Source organism: Toxorhynchites rutilus, chromosome 2, assembly GCF_029784135.1.
Source record: "Toxorhynchites rutilus septentrionalis strain SRP chromosome 2, ASM2978413v1, whole genome shotgun sequence".
NCBI lineage: Eukaryota > Metazoa > Arthropoda > Insecta > Diptera > Culicidae > Toxorhynchites > Toxorhynchites rutilus.
This window is the reverse complement of record NC_073745.1, coordinates 84,907,914-84,923,976: the sequence shown is the minus strand read 5'-3', so window position 1 is coordinate 84,923,976 and position 16,063 is coordinate 84,907,914. Positions and strand designations below refer to the sequence as shown.

General features: G+C 39.5%; 1 protein-coding gene across 7 annotated transcripts in view; it reads right to left on the bottom strand.

Moving 5' to 3' along the window:
* Nucleotides 1-16,063, bottom strand: part of LOC129770164 (endophilin-A) — a 160,354-nt gene that overhangs the window by 21,883 nt on the left and 122,408 nt on the right. For 6 of the 7 annotated variants that reach the window (XM_055772826.1, XM_055772825.1, XM_055772820.1 and 3 more), the window contains 2 exons: nt 2,608-2,708; nt 2,420-2,523 (listed from right to left, as the gene is read on the bottom strand). In XM_055772826.1, the coding sequence (XP_055628801.1) occupies nt 2,420-2,523; nt 2,608-2,708 (205 nt within the window). The remainder of the gene's footprint in view (nt 1-2,419; nt 2,524-2,607; nt 2,709-16,063) is intronic. The other variant, XM_055772824.1, reaches the window with a different exon arrangement.

Here is a 16,063-nt window from a genome sequence, read left to right as displayed (position 1 = left end):
ATATATATAAAAATGGATTTATGTCTGTCTGTCTGTCTGATTCTTATGGACTTGGAAAAACGACATTTGGTATATGGAGATTTTAAGGGTGCAATAAATAATTCTATGGTGGTTAGATACTCCTCCCCTTTCTCTAAGGAGGAGTTGCCACACAAATGAAACACAAATTTCTGCATTACTCGAGAATTAATCAAGCAAATGAAACCAAATTTGGCATGTAGAGGTTTGAGGGTGCAATAAATGTTTCTACGGTGGGTAGACACTCCACCCCTCTCTCTAAAGGGGAACTGCCATACAAATGAAACACAAAGTTCTGCATTACTCGAGAATTAAACAAGCAAATGAAACCAAATTAGGCATATGGAGGGTGCCAATGAATGTATGGGAAAAATATCGACCCTAAAATTTCAGTTACCCTATACAAAATGTTTACCACCTCAAAAAACAGCCTATGCCAAATATCAGCTCAATCGGACTTAAGAGAGAGTGGCGCAATGCGTTCAAAGTTTGAGTTTTTTGAAAATCGAAAAATCACTCAAAGGAAATCAGGGTTTTCGAAAAACATTTTTTGATCTTTAATTTTTGTCTTAAATTTTTTTTGTGTTAAAATTACATGAAACGACGAGATCTAGTGTCATCTCGAAAAAAAATTGTCAAAAATCGACACTCTGGAACTTTTTTTTTCGGAGTACGAGACGAAACATATGATTTTAGGTACCAATAAAAAAAAATTTTCGAGATAACAGTAAATCTCGAAAAGTAATGCAATTTTAAGACATTTGGCATCACCATTTTTTTTTGAAAACCCCGTTTTTCAGTGATCTTTCGTTTTTCAAAAAAAAACTAAAATTTTTACGTTTGTGACACTAATGAATGTAATCAACATTTCTCAGCAAGTTCAGAATGAAAAATCGAGATAACTCTTTTTATTGGCACCCTAAACAATACGTTTCGTAGTCCCAGAGTGTCGATTTTTGACAATAAAACTTTTTCAAGATGACACTAGATCTCGACGTTTTGTGCAATTTGAAAACATTTGGCATCAAAAAATTTTTGACGAAACCCCCGATTTCCTTTACCTCTCCTTTGGGTGATTTTTCGATTTTCAAAAAACTCAAACCTTGACCGCTTGCGACACTCTCTCTTAAGTCCGATTGAGCTAATATTTGGCATTTGGTGTTTTTTCGAGGTGGTGAACATTTTTTATGAGGTAACTTTTCGAAATAAGACTTGACCATTTTCATTGGCACTCTAATGAAGATTTTAGGATGCAATGAATGTTTCTATGATTGTTAAACATTCCACTCCATTTGGCATATGGAGATTTTAAGGGTGCAATAAATAAATAATTTCTGCCATAGAAATGAAACACAAATTTCTGCATCACTCGAGAACTAATCAATATGTGGAGGTTTTAGGGGGCACGAAATGTTTCTATGGTGGTTCGATCCCCATATCTCAGGGGCATGGGGCTGCTATACAAATGAAACACAAACTCCTACATAACTCGAGAACTAATCAAGCAAATGGAGCCAAATGTGATGTGAGTGTTTTTGGGTACGAGAAATGTTTCTATGATGGTATGACACCCCTTCCTCCTCTGGAAAGGAGAGGGGGTGAAAATTTTCGGAAAACTCTGAAGAAAAATGGGAAAATTCGAAACATTCAATTCACATGTGTTCTGCAATTACATATTGACAAGCGTTGTTAGTCCATTTGATGTTTGCGGTAACGAAATTGTTCTTCGTTCGAATGTGGAAATGGATTTTAATGTGATAAAACGCACTCCTATATCGTTTTCTGTCTATATAAATAAAAATTGATCGCCGAATGTGTTGATGAGAGCAAAACTCGAGAAAAGAATTGTCCGATTTAGGACTGTCTTCATTCTATCATATTTTCTGTATCAAACATTTATTCCATGTAACGGAAAAACATGTTGTTTGCAAGTGGATGAAAAATCTTGCGCGAGAATTGTGTCTGAAAATAATCTGATATTATAATGTCGAGTTTTGGTGGAAGTACTGACATTTTATAGTAAAAAATAATTTTAAGGGATAAATTTGCGATTGGACCCATGAACGTGCGCTTAATAAGAAAACCTGGATGTGATAACGAAAAATAGGCGTGAGAAAAGGACAAACAAGCCACCGCGGCGAAGCGAGGGACAACGACGAGAACAGAAAAAAGAAATAAATCTCCCCCTAGGATGTTTGATGCGCAAACAAGCAATTCCAGCGAGTCCAATTATGATGACTAGGATCCATGGAAACAGTTTCCTCGGGGACCACACCAATGAAATGACGAGGAGATTGGTACGAAGAGAAGATTTATTACTAACGCCTGACGCCAACTTCCCACACAGCTTCACGCACACACTAGTCCCCGTCAGCAAGTTTCTTATCTGTTCATCACTTACTTCTCATTTAGCACCTCGACTAGTACCCGTAGAATATCAGCGCACTGTTGGTGATAGTCCAACAGGCCTTCGGCGAATGTGACTAGCTGTGAGACCTGCTCTACCTGTTGTGGAAATAAACCGAAAAACAAAAAAAAAAGATCACTTTAAATATTCATCAATCATCTCGAATGTAATCAACCACTTACATCATTCTCCAACAGATTATACATTCCAACCTGTGCCAGCGTTAAGGATTCGGCGAACTTCTCCTCAGCGCTCCGGATTTCATCATCTGTAATTTGAGATCCTGTTAATCGGGAATCCGTGAACCCAATTTCCGGCACACCACCCCACATCCACCCACCCACGCACACACACACGCGCACATTTCGATTGAAAACACAAAAATAAGTGGGGTCGGTTTTCAATGTGTTGGCGACGGCGACGTTTGTTGAGTGGGGTTGTGTTGTCGATGTTGTCGTCGGCGAACCGGAATCCGGTGTAGTGCAAGGGGGGAGTTGTTTAAAACAATAATCGTACCAAACGAAAAAATAGTATCCGGAGCGTGGGCGGGCGTAGAATGATCAAACCGGATACATCATACAATCGAACAAAAGCCGAGCCAAAGCATACATGAAAATAAACAAAAAGGCAGAGAAAAAAAAATCATATCAAATTATAAAAACGGTCGCTACTAATAATGGAAATAAACAAGTTAATTGGGATTTGTTGTTCAGTGAGAGTGGGAGAGGTGAAATTCGTGGGATGAAAAAGGCTCATGGGGCAAAACAAAACAGACGATGGAAGCTATTTGCAGGGTAATTAAGCTTTCGATTAATTAGTCGGTTTGCGCTTCAGCCAGAAGTTTTGTTGCCAATAAAATGGAGTTTACAAATATGAACTATTTGATGTGTGGATATAACTCCTCATTTTTTTATGTATATCAAACGCATTTTTATTCAAAGTTCATATTTATTCAAAGTATGCTTCACATGTGGCTAGAACCTCCGGATTTCTTGTCAGAAGATGTTCTAAAATTACGAAGTAATCCAATAAATAAGTAAAATATGGATGATTTCATGAGTAATATTCGGATGCGAATATGACGGGTGGGGTAGAACTATCCCGTAAATCCCGTGAGTATTTTCCTCTCCTTCTATAGCTACCTTGAAACGTATTGATTGTCATCGGTAAACATCGCCAACGACAGTATCAGGCGGTGTTAATACTTGATTATGTACCACACCTTTCTGATCCCCATAGAATACACGAATTCGATTCCCGTTTTAGGCGGACGATTTTCCATCGAAGACATTTCTTTCGAATTGCACTGTTGGAATAGAATAATTCCAAATGGAATCGACAAATGACAAAACATGAGTATTTTTGATCCGAATGAATTTTTTTTCATTCCGTTTGGGTTGCATACAAATACAGCATTTGGGAATTTTTTGACTCAAGTGTAACTTTTGAAAAGGACGTATCGATTTTTCATGAATTTTCGAAACCTCGAATTTTCTTATGTTAACAATAATTTTTTTTTTTTTTTCATTCTTCGCCGATTGCCCGAAGTAACCAGACGAAGGAAAGTCGCGTCCAAGTTCCGTTATCGGTTACCGCGTGATTGTTGTTTTTTTGCCGCTGAAGAGTTCATTTCACTATCTGGATAGTGAGTGAAGTGCCCTGCCTGCAAGTGGATAAAGGCTTTCATCCTCGGAAAGCCAAGCATTGGTTTTTGTTTTGTCGCTGCTTCGCCGACATTGGAGATTTCGCCGAGTCATCGTGCCAACAGTGACAGTGCGGGTAAGCTTTCACCGACGACTGTGTGTAGTGGTGTCGTAGGCACATTCCCACCACCAACGAGCTTTCAGCACGCTCCCGTTTATCTGCACTGGAGTGCGTTCATAGGTGAATAACATTAAATATACTGAGAGAAAATATTTAATAATTATAAGTTTTTTTTTTTTTTTGTTTTTGTGAATTATTTTATTGTGAAATATTGTTTAAAAAAATACTTAGAATATAAGTGAAAATTTAAAATGGCAGAGAGTGGGGGACCTTCGGATATGGAGGTCTCTGACTCTAGTTCCCTCCTAACGGATAAAAAAAAGTCACTCAAACGTGTTCCAAATACGGAAGATACTTCTTCTGGGGACGAGTCAGCTAACCCTACCAAGCCTCCCTCCAAAAAACTAGCAAATCTCCCATCTGCCCTTAACGATCCCACTCTACCTTCAACCTCGTCTTCTCCCTCTGTTCTTCCCGCTCCTTCTCAACCTTCGCCTTCCCACTCTCAATCCCCGTCCTCGCCTTCCCCCCCTGTTATTCCCACTCTCCGTGTAAAGGTCTATCCAGAAGATGCGCCCGGAACTGGTCCCTGGGTTGTTTTCTTCAGGCCTAAGCCAAATGGAAAGGCGTTGAGAGTCATGCAGATCGCGAAAGATCTGGCAAGGTATACCTCCGTTTCGGAAATTTCGAAGGTTAGACCAAACAAATTGCGAGTTGTCGTGAATGATCGAAAAGACGCAAACAAGATTGTTGTCGATCAGCATTTTACAATTGAGTATCGGGTCTACATACCCTCTCACATAGTCGAAATTGAGGGTGTGATAACCGAAACGGGCTTGACGTGCGAATACATTACGAGTGAAGGTACCGGCCGTTTTAAAAAACTGCCCTCGACGACTGTTAAGATCTTGGGTTGCCGCCAGCTCGGAACAGTCTCCCATGAAGGAGAAGAAAAGAAATTTACGCCGTCCAACTCGTTTCGAGTCACCTTCGCTGGTTCAGCTCTCCCTGACTACGTGATGGTAGATAAATTGAGGTTAGCCGTGCGACTTTTTATTCCAAAGCCAATGACTTGTCTAAAGTGCAAGTCAGTTGGTCACACGGCTGCTTATTGTGCCAATAAAGAACGATGTGCCACTTGCGGAGAACAACATGAGGGGAAATCCTGCAGTGCGACTGAGCATAAGTGTCCATATTGCGGGGGATCCCCACACGTGCTCTCAGCTTGTGAAACATACAAGGCTCGCTGGGAGAAACAGAAGCGCTCTTTGAGGGAACGCTCTAAACGCACTTTCGCAGAAATTTTGAAGGGCGCTTCTCCACTGGCTCAAGAACAACAACCAATCAATACACACAATGTCTTCGCTACGTTGCCAGTTCGATGGTAGAATTCTCTCTTGCTCTCCTTTCATGTAACAATTCTGCTCCGGGATCGGATAGAATTAAGTTCAACTGAAAAATCTCCCTGATGTGGCGAAACATCGCTTGTTGAACTTATTCAATCGGTTTCTGGAGCATAATATTGTTCCAGATGATTGGAGACAAGTACGAGTTATAGCTATTCAAAAACCCGGAAAACCCGCGTCCGACTTCAATTCGTACCGCCCAATAGCAATGCTGTCTTGTATACGGAAATTGTTGGAGAAAATGATCTTGTTTCGCCTTGATCGATGGGTTGAAACGAATGGCCTACTCTCAGATACACAATATGGGTTCCGCAGGGGCAAGGGGACGAATGATTGTCTTGCGTTGCTTTCTTCAGAAATTCAAATGGCTTACGCCGAAAAAAAACAAATGGCTTCAGTATTCTTGGACATAAAGGGGGCCTTTGATTCTGTTTCAATAGAGGTTTTGTCAGACAAATTACAATCTCGGGGTCTGCCGCCTCTATTGAATAATATGTTATATAACTTGCTTTGTGAGAAACATTTGAACTTTTCTCACGGAGATTCGGCAGTAAGTCGGGTCTCTTACATGGGACTCCCCCAGGGCTCATGTTTAAGCCCCCTTTTGTACAACTTCTACGTAAGCGACATTGACAATTGCCTTACACAAAATTGCAGCCTAAGACAACTTGCAGATGATGGAGTGGTGTCTGTCGTAGGATCAAACGAATCCGACCTGCAAGAATCCTTACAAGATACTTTGAACAATTTTTCAACCTGGGCCATTGGGCTAGGGATCGAATTCTCCACGGAGAAAACAGAGATGGTGGTTTTTTCTAGGAAGCATAAACCAGCAAAACCAAAGCTTCAACTTTTGGGTAAACCGATCACTCATGCTATGTCATTCAAGTATCTTGGGGTCTGGTTCGACTCTAAATGTACTTGGGGGGCCCATATTAGGTATCTGAGTAAAAAATGTCAACAAAGAATAAACTTTCTCCGTACAATTACCGGCACCTGGTGGGGAGCCCATCCCGAAGATCTTATAATGTTGTATCGAACAACAATTCTCTCAGTGATGGAGTATGGCAGTTTCTGTTTTCAATCAGCTGCCAAAACACACCTCATTAAACTCGAGCGAATTCAGTATCTTTGTCTCCGTATCGCGTTGGGATGTATGCCCTCAACGCATACCATGAGTCTCGAGGTTTTGGCAGGCCTACTCCCACTAAAAGATCGCTTCAATTTATTATCTCTTCGGTTCCTCATCCGGTGTAAGGTTATGAACCCATTGGTGATCGGAAATTTTGAGCAGCTGATCGAGCTAAATTTTCATTCTGGATTCATGAGCTCATATCATGAATTCGTCTCCATGCAGGTTGATCCTTCTTCGTATATTCCCAACCGTGTTTGTTTTCCTGACTACATCAATTCCTCTGTGCATTTTGATCTGTCCATGAAGCAGGATATCCATGGAACATCAGATTATCTTCGATCGAGGATCGTTCCAACGATCTTCGATGCAAAGTATGGGGATATCAATTGTGATAATATGTACTTTACTGATGGGTCCTCTATGAATGAGTCCACAGGATTTGGAGTATTCAACGAATTTTTTAGCACCTCACACAGTCTTCAGAATCCTTGCTCAGTGTATATTGCTGAATTGGCAGCGATACACTGGGCGCTGGACAGCGTCGCCTCACGACCTGTTGAACACTATTATATTGTAACGGATAGTCTTAGCTCTGTCGAAGCTATCCGTTCAGTGAGGCCGGAAAAGCACTCGCCGTACTTCCTTGAGAGAATACGAGAAATTTTGAGTGCTTTATCCAGACGCTGTTATGTCATTACCTTTGTCTGGGTCCCTTCACATTGCTCAATTCCGGGTAATGAGAGGGCTGACTCATTAGCAAAGGTAGGTGCAATTGAAGGCGATATTTATCAGCGTCAAATCGCCTTCAATGAATTTTATTCTTTAGTCCGCAAAAATACCATAGTTAACTGGCAACGCAAATGGAACGAAGATGAATTGGGCCGGTGGCTCCACTCAATTATCCCTAAGGTTAGCCTCAATCCGTGGTTCAAAAGTCTGGAATTGAGTCGGGACTTTATTCGCACCTTCTCCCGACTCATGTCCAATCACTGTTCGTTAGATGCGCTACTCTTTCGTATTAATCTTGCCGACAACAATCTTTGTGTTTGTGGCCAAGGTTACCACGACATCGAGCACGTTGTTTGGTCGTGCGAGCTGTATCTTGTCGCCAGATCGAATTTAGTAGTCACCCTTCGGGCCCGAGGAAGGCAGCCCAATGTGCCGGTGAGAGACGTGTTGGCTCGGTTAGACCTTGATTACATGTCCCAAATATATGTATTCCTTAAAGCTATCGATCTTCGTGTGTGATTGTCCTTATACCCTTAGTTTTTCCTTTTCCTTTTCCTTTGTGAGAGATCGGATCCCTTCTTAAGAATAAGATGAAATGTAAATACATATTAGATATAAGATAGGTTTAAGAATTGAGTGTGATGAGTGTGATTGAGAGTGTGAGTGTGATCATTGTCAACATATCCTCATATCCCCTCCTTTTCCTGAAGAAAATATGTCACCCTTCTAAACTCGAGTTGACCGCGAGTAATCGGTTCCCTATATTATTAACATTAGAATTAAGGAAAAATGTATATATACTAGTAACAATACAGTAAGGAGTTCGGCTCCTTTAAACCTATGTAACTGAGCCTGTAAAAATAAACGAGTTAAATAAAAAAAAAAAAAATAAACAATAATTTTTAGCCGCGAAATATGAATCCTGATGTGATTTAAAATAAAAAAGCTATTCATCAATCTCCTTCTAAATGCAGCTATTCTCGAGATATTTGAAAAAAACATTTCTATTCAATTGTCTTTATAAAAATTTGAAGTTATTAATAATAAAACTTTGATGTTCCACAAAGTTTGTCAAAAATATATCTTGTATCGGTTTTTTAAATTTTCTACATGACTTTTATTTTATATGGAAAAAAATAAAAATGTGTATTTTAGATGTTGCAAAATAAAGTTTTTTTTTTGTAAATAAAAAAAGAGTACTGATATTTTCTCCCAGTGTATATTTTTTATGTTTTAACATCAATACTCTATAACTCTTCCTAAGACACTATTTCGATACGACTCATAGTTTTTGAGATATAAATTATCAAAGATTTCTCTTACTAAAATCGATACGCCCTTCTCGAATGTTACACTTGAGTCAAAAAATTTCCCGAATGCTGTGGAAACCCAAACCCAAACGAAATACAAAATTTCGTTCGAATCAAAATACATGTTTTTAAAATCGGCATTTTTAGTTCGATTTCATTTGGAATTGCACAATAGTTGGAAATATTCAAATAATCGTACTGCTGGAGTAGCAAAACGATCAGCTTCTAGTGGAAGTAAGAAGGACAGTGAAAAATTGATGATAGAAAGAGCATCCAATTCAGGTTCTCTTTCTTTCTTTCCGTTCGTTAATGTTTCAGTTTGCTTCATACAAACGATTGGAAAACAAATAAATTAATCATCTCGCATGTGGCCATTTCACCCTGAAAACGAAAAAAAATCTACTTGGCGGTTGATTTTTATTCAAGTTGTAAGCTTTGGATTTTTTTTTGTGTGAAATGTTTTCAAAAACAGTATATTGGATTGGAAAGAAATGCATTTAAGTCTTATCCTGTCCATCTAACCGTCATTTCCCCTCTGTGCAATACATATTTTTGAATTTTAATTTTCACATCAATGGAAAATAAAATTGACATATTTGTTTTCACTTAAACATTTTAATCCAATTATTGAAGGTTGCAAAGAATTAATTTAAAAAAATGACCTATCCATTTGCTGCCCAATTAGTTTTTCTTCAATCGTGCGAAATCAAACACAAGTATGTAATTTTTCAATCTACCAAAAATATTTTTGTAGGGAATGATCTACGTTCCAGGAGACAAATGAAAGCTTAATAACTGGCTTTGTGATGAGTTTTAAAATTCTTTTTCTCCTTCCAAATTGAAAATTTCCATAAGGAATGTGATTGAAACCCACAAGTTATTCGTAAATCACGATTACAGCCACAGAAATCCACGGTTTGGTGTACATTATGGTTTGGTGACATTCATCGAGCCGCACTTTATAAAAAAAGGTTACAGTTGCTCGATAATTGTAAATAGCGAGCGTGTTTTTTTACTACTTGCTTGAGATTCCAATGCCCAATAACCAAATAACATTTTCTCCGATTTTCTCTGGTACACGTGTATTCTCGAACATGCCTCGATTGTATATTGAGAAAAAAAAAACCTTGAAATCTTTGAATGAATTTTGATTCCAAATACACCAATTAATAGGAAGTCATCTTGGATTTGTATTTTTCATAAATAACTGTGTTCTACTAGTGAAGCCCTTTCCTTTGAAACCCATATTGATAGAATTAAAAAAATTTGAAAAAATTGCTGCAGTCCTACGTCTCTCCGATTATGTCCACGACATTACCCACCCTTTTATTTCAATGTCTCTTTTTGCGGTACACAAATTCATTGCTTTGGAATCATTTCCATTGCATTCAGACGCAAGAAAACGCATTGTTGCGCATTCAAACATTCAAAACTAGTTCCAATTATTTTTCAGTGCTTCCAATTGTGTGTCTTTAATTTTTTTCGGTGGCTCTTTGTTCTTTATCATCATTGTTCTGAATCGTTCTACGCGTTAAGCCCTGCTTCGGTCTCTGGGGACTGACAATGAATTTCTCATCTGATCACACCGGTTTCTGCGGACCAACAGTGGATTTTTCTTCAAAAAAAATATTTATAAAATCGGCAGAGACCGACGCGGTCCAAGCGAATACCACTTTTTATACAACATGGGCTGAAAAGTTCCGGGATTTTACAACATTAACAAGATTCATTTCGAGAGGTTCATCTGTCACTAGTTTATGTGTGAAATTTCATGACATTTCGTTTATTTGTTCATAAACTACAGTTGTTTAAGTGTCACTACCTGAGTATTTGTATAGAAAAAGGATAAAGAGGAATATCGTATTTTGATCCAACATTGTTTTTTGATGAGAAAAACTCCTGAACAATCAATACAATGTTATTCCACTCCAGCTCCTTCGAGAACAACAGTTTCTCAATGGTTTAGTGAATATAAAATGGGCCGTACAAGCACCGCAGATGCGCCTCGCTCTGCAAGGCCAAAAGAGGCTACGAATCCAGAAATAGTAAAACAAGTGCATCGACTTGTTTTGAACGATCGTAAAGTGAAGTTACTAGAGTCAGCTGAGGCCGTAGGCATTTCACAAGAACGAATGATGCATTTGCATTTTGCACGACATTTTGGACATGAAAAGGCTTCCCAGGGTTCCGCGTTTCTTGACCGTCGACCAAAAACAGCAACGCGTTGATGTTTCAACAGCCGGTTTGGCGTTGTTAAAGTGTAATCGAGTGGACTTCTTTCGACGTTTTGTGGCAATGGATGAAACTTGGATCCATTACCACACTCCTGAGTCTCATAGGCAGTCTGCAGCAGTCTTCAGAATGCAATTCGGGGCTGATGCGCAACAAGATTTTTGTACCCAGTTGAGCTCCCACTCCTTGTGCACACATGAACTCTGACGAATAAGCACGCTCCGAAACACAGCGAAACGAGCGACGTTCTTACGCATAGATTTGCGCCCAGTGTCAAGCTGAGTTTTACGCTGAAATTTGCCCCGTGCTTGCGCCGTATTTCTATACTGCGCGCTTGAAACTGGATTGCTCTCTCTGTTGAGATATTTTTCTTCACACAAGCGTATACGGTTCAAATGGGGGCGCGCTGTTGTTTTTATGCTTTGCTTAGAACGAACGAAGCGCTAGAATTTGATGTGTATGTGTGTATAAAATGAGACGCGCATCACACAAGTGAAAAGAAATGTTTAGTATCTGAGTTCTGCGCCGGGTACATTTTGCGCCAAATTGGGCATATTGAGGTATTAAAGGGTGTGTCACATCAAATTGCATCACGGAAAAAACGCTGTAGAAATTTAATTTTTAGGAATTATATCTTCAGCTTTCGCTTATAATCAGATAAGAGTGTATAGATCACGTTGGCCAGGCTTCAGTGTCAATTTTTCGTAAATTTGGAAAAATGTCGTCGAACGAAAAAGAGCGTCGTGAATTAATCCTGCGCACTCATTTCGAGAATCCGGAGTTGTCACATCGGGACATCGGTAAGATGCTGGGAATCGTCCAATCCACGGTCAGCAGAGTACTAAAACGATACTTCGAGAACCTAACCATCGACCGGAAGGTGAAGAACGGCAAAAATGGATGCTCCGTCAGTGAAAAAGATCACAAGCGCGTAGTTAAGCAGTTTAGACGTGATCCGAGAAGTTCGGTCCGGGATGTCGCCAATAAGCTGAATTTGTCAAGTTCATTCGTCCAGCGGACCAAGCAGCGGGAGGGCCTGCATACAAGGTTCAGAAGGCTCCTAACCGCGACGAAAGAAAAAACATGGTGGGGAAGACGCGAGCCCGGAAGCTGTACACCGAAATGCTGACGAAGCCGCATTGCCTGGTAATGGACGACGAAACCTACGTCAAAGCGGACTTTTGTCAGCTGCCGGGCCTGTTGTTCTTCTCCGCAAAGGACAAATTCAGCGTTCCGGAGGAGATTCGCAAGCAGAAACTATCCAAGTTTGCCAAAAAGTACATAGTGTGGCAAGCGATCTGCTCTTGCGGAAAGCGGAGCGCCCCCTTCGCGATGACCGGCACGGTAAACGGGCAGGTTTACCTAAAGGAGTGCCTACAGAAGCGCTTACTACCACTATTGAAGCAGCACGAGGGCCCGACCATCGTCTGGCCGGATCTCGCTTCGTGCCACTATTCAAAGAACGTGTTGGATTGGTACGAAGCCAACGGGGTCACCTTCGTGCCAAAGGAAATGAACCCGCCCAACGCGCAGGAGCTTCGCCCAATAGAGAAATATTGGGCGATTATTAAGCAGGCCCTCCGGGAGAACCCAAAAGTTGTCAAATCGGAGGCGGACTTCAAGAGAAAATGGATTTCTGTTCAAAAAAAACTACAACCTGACGTTGTACAGAACCTTATGGACGGGGTAAAGAGGAAGGTGCGAGCATACGGGCTTGGGCTCGAAGTATGAATAAAAAGAAAATGCCAAAAGTTGTTTAATAGTTTTTATTTTACTGTCTAAAATTTTCAAAAGGATCGGTCTACTGGGCGAATTTCTACAGCGTTATTTCCGTGATGCAATTTGATGTGACACACCCTTTAGAGTGCAATAAATGTTTTTATGGTGGTTAGATACCCCTCCCCTCTCTCTTAGGCGGGGCTGCCATACAAATGAAACACAAGTTTCTGCATTACTCGAGAATTAATCAAGCAAATGAAACCAAATTAGGCATATGGAGGTTTTGAGGGGCTCTAAATGTTTCTATGGTGGTTATTCTCTCCACCCCCTCTGGGTTAAATTTCAGCTTAATCGGACGTGATTTAGGGGTGCCTCAAAGCGCTCATAGTGTTAATTTTTTGCCCCTAGAAAATCTCCCGAATGTCTTCTAATTTCATGGAGCATAGTTCACGATCAAGATCTACTGTGATCTCGGAAAAATTTTGTGCCTCAAAGAGCTCATAGTTATGAGTTATTGACCCTCGAAAATCTCCCAAGCGGAGGATACAACTTTTTTTCGATGCCAAATGACTTAAAAATGCATAACACGTCAAGATTTCTGGTGTTATCTCTATAAACATTTTTGGTCGAAAATCGACTTTCTAGGACTTAGTAACTAAACTTAAACTTTGAGTGCTTTGAGGCATACCTAAATCATGTCCGACTCTTCAGGTTATCTGAATCAAAAATTTCAAACAGATTCTGAATCATCAAAAATGTTGCTATTGCATGAACCTCGGACAAGTCAAACCCAAGCTTTTTTTTGACAAAATGGCGGCCGTTTTAAGAAAAACACTGCCGTTTAATGTTTTTTCTTACGTTTCCAATTTTTTTTAAAATAATAAAACTAAGAAATTGTTATTTTCATGCGATGGAGAGATGCATACAGATTAATCACATAAATTCGTCATAAATCGGTTCAGTAGGAATTAAAAAAAAACGTTTTTGAAAAAATGAATTTTAATTTATTTTATTTTTGTATATTGTTTTAAAATAATTTTCTTTTCAGCGAAATTTTTTTCAAAACAAAAATTTGTATTTTAAATGTACATTTAAATAATTTCCTACATCTCATCTTTTGATTGGAATTTTCTAGGTATTATATTTTTTGAGATATTTTTTTTTTGTAAAAAATCAGGAAAATTTGTTTTGCCCTTAGTCTAATAGTCTAATATTCAAAGTATGTAAAGTTGCTTGGAAGACCCATGTATTTACACCCACAACATTTTACTGCTATCTGAGATGGTGCTGCGAACGGCCAGTCGAGTTGGCGTGAAATTCGTCTATAGGTAAATAAATGGGATTTTCAAAAAGTTCTCTCTAGGGTATATTCTTCAGTGCCAAAACTTCAGAAAGATGAGGAAATGTGGTTTTGATTTTTTCTTCATATTTCTAGACTAGAATACTCCCTTAAAATGTTTTGGATTATCCGATTTGGGTTGCATATGCACCGTTACGTTTCAACTTATTCTACTATTTATGGCAAGGGGACGAATTACCCGCAATTTGCACCTACCATAGTTTTTTTTATGATGTTTGTAATTTTAAGTAAATGTAGTTTAAATTTTGCTATATCAAGACACCTGCACCGTTTTGTTGTATAACTTGTTGCCATTTTAAAGGTAGTATCGTAAAGCCTCTATTCTAAAAGAAGTTCGTTGTTCGGGTGTCACACCAATTAATATAAAAAACGAATGATGGAACGAATTTTCATCTGCGAAGCCTTGGGCAAACAGAATGAAATCGACCCATTTCTCAAACGGATGGTGATTCGGGATGAGAAATGGGTCACATACGACAATATCGTGTGACAACGATGAAGCAGCTCAAAGGGTGCCCAAACCAGGACTAACAGCCAGGATGGTTCTACTGTGTATTTGGTGGGATTTAAAAGGAATACTTTATTATGAGTTGTCAAACACTAAATTAGATTACCGTTTTAATTAGACCGTTTGATGCTAACGATGCTAACGAATGACAAGAAACGGCCAGAATCGGACAACAAAAAAGGTGTTGTGTTCTATCAGGACAACGCAAGGCCACACACGTGACTCGCCAGAAACTCCGGAAGCTTGTTTGGGAAGTTTTGATGCTTCCACCATAAAGTCCGGACCTGGCACCAAGCAATTACTACGTTCTTCTCGCATTGCAAAACTTCCTGAGTGATAAGAAATTAAGATCAAGAGAAGGTTTTGGAAATCGCCAATTGTTCTTCGCCAATAAGACCCAAGACTTCTATCAGATAAGTATTATGAAGCTTCCTTTTGAATGGCAACAAAGTATACAACAAAACGGTGCATATTTGACCCAAATCGGACAATTCGAAACATCTTAAATAAAGTTTAGAATTTACGCAGAAGTAATGGATTTCTTTTTCGCCAACCTAATATCATTAGATGCCGGCGCAGATGGTGTTCATTAGGGTGCCACTGAATGTATGGGAAAAAAACAGGAAGTGGGTTATATCTATGGTATAACCGCAATGGTGACGTAGGACTATCGTTGATTTAGTGATCATTTGTTTGAAGTTGAATATGAATCCATTCTGAATGAAAGAATAAATGAATATTTGGGGGACTTCGAAAACGAGAGCGTTACGTTGGAGGTACAAGGTTTTATGCATCCAATATTGGATATGAAAATATCCTACTGATGGGGAAGAATAATTTTCAGAAGCTTTCCTGCTAATTGCACTTGATTGAAAAATAACAGAACCAAACGTATTTGGTCGCAGAAAAACAAAAAAAAAACATTAAAATAAACTCTTTCGCTTGCATGTTATTTTCAACGCCAAGGGGAACTGGCAGATTATTTTGCAGCAACGATCACTTCTTTCCGGATTCTTCTCGATAACCAGCAAACGTAAAGAGTTGCGCGCGTGTATGCGTGTGTGTGTGTGTGTGTGTATGGCAATTGCTCCGATGCCTCAAGCGGAACCTGGTATTCTCTCGGTCGTCTTCTCTTCTCTTTCTGATGGATCGGATTTTCTGCGCTCCTTCACAGTCCCAAACAAACTGAATGCGTTTCAGGTTAGGTCAGGCCAGGTAATGAATCCCTTGATCCCTCACCATCCAGCTCGTCCAGCTCGTTCAACTCGTTCAGTAACGATGATGTCTTGTCGATGTCCTCACGAAAAATAAATACGTTTCAGAATATCGCTTAAGTATGCTTTTTATCCGTGGCTGAATCGAAAGAAGGTGTGGTTTACGATGGCAATATGGAAGGCAAACTAGAGGAGAATGAACTCTTTGAGTATGCAACTTTCGGCGACTGAGCAATAATTGATTGAAAATAATATGATTTT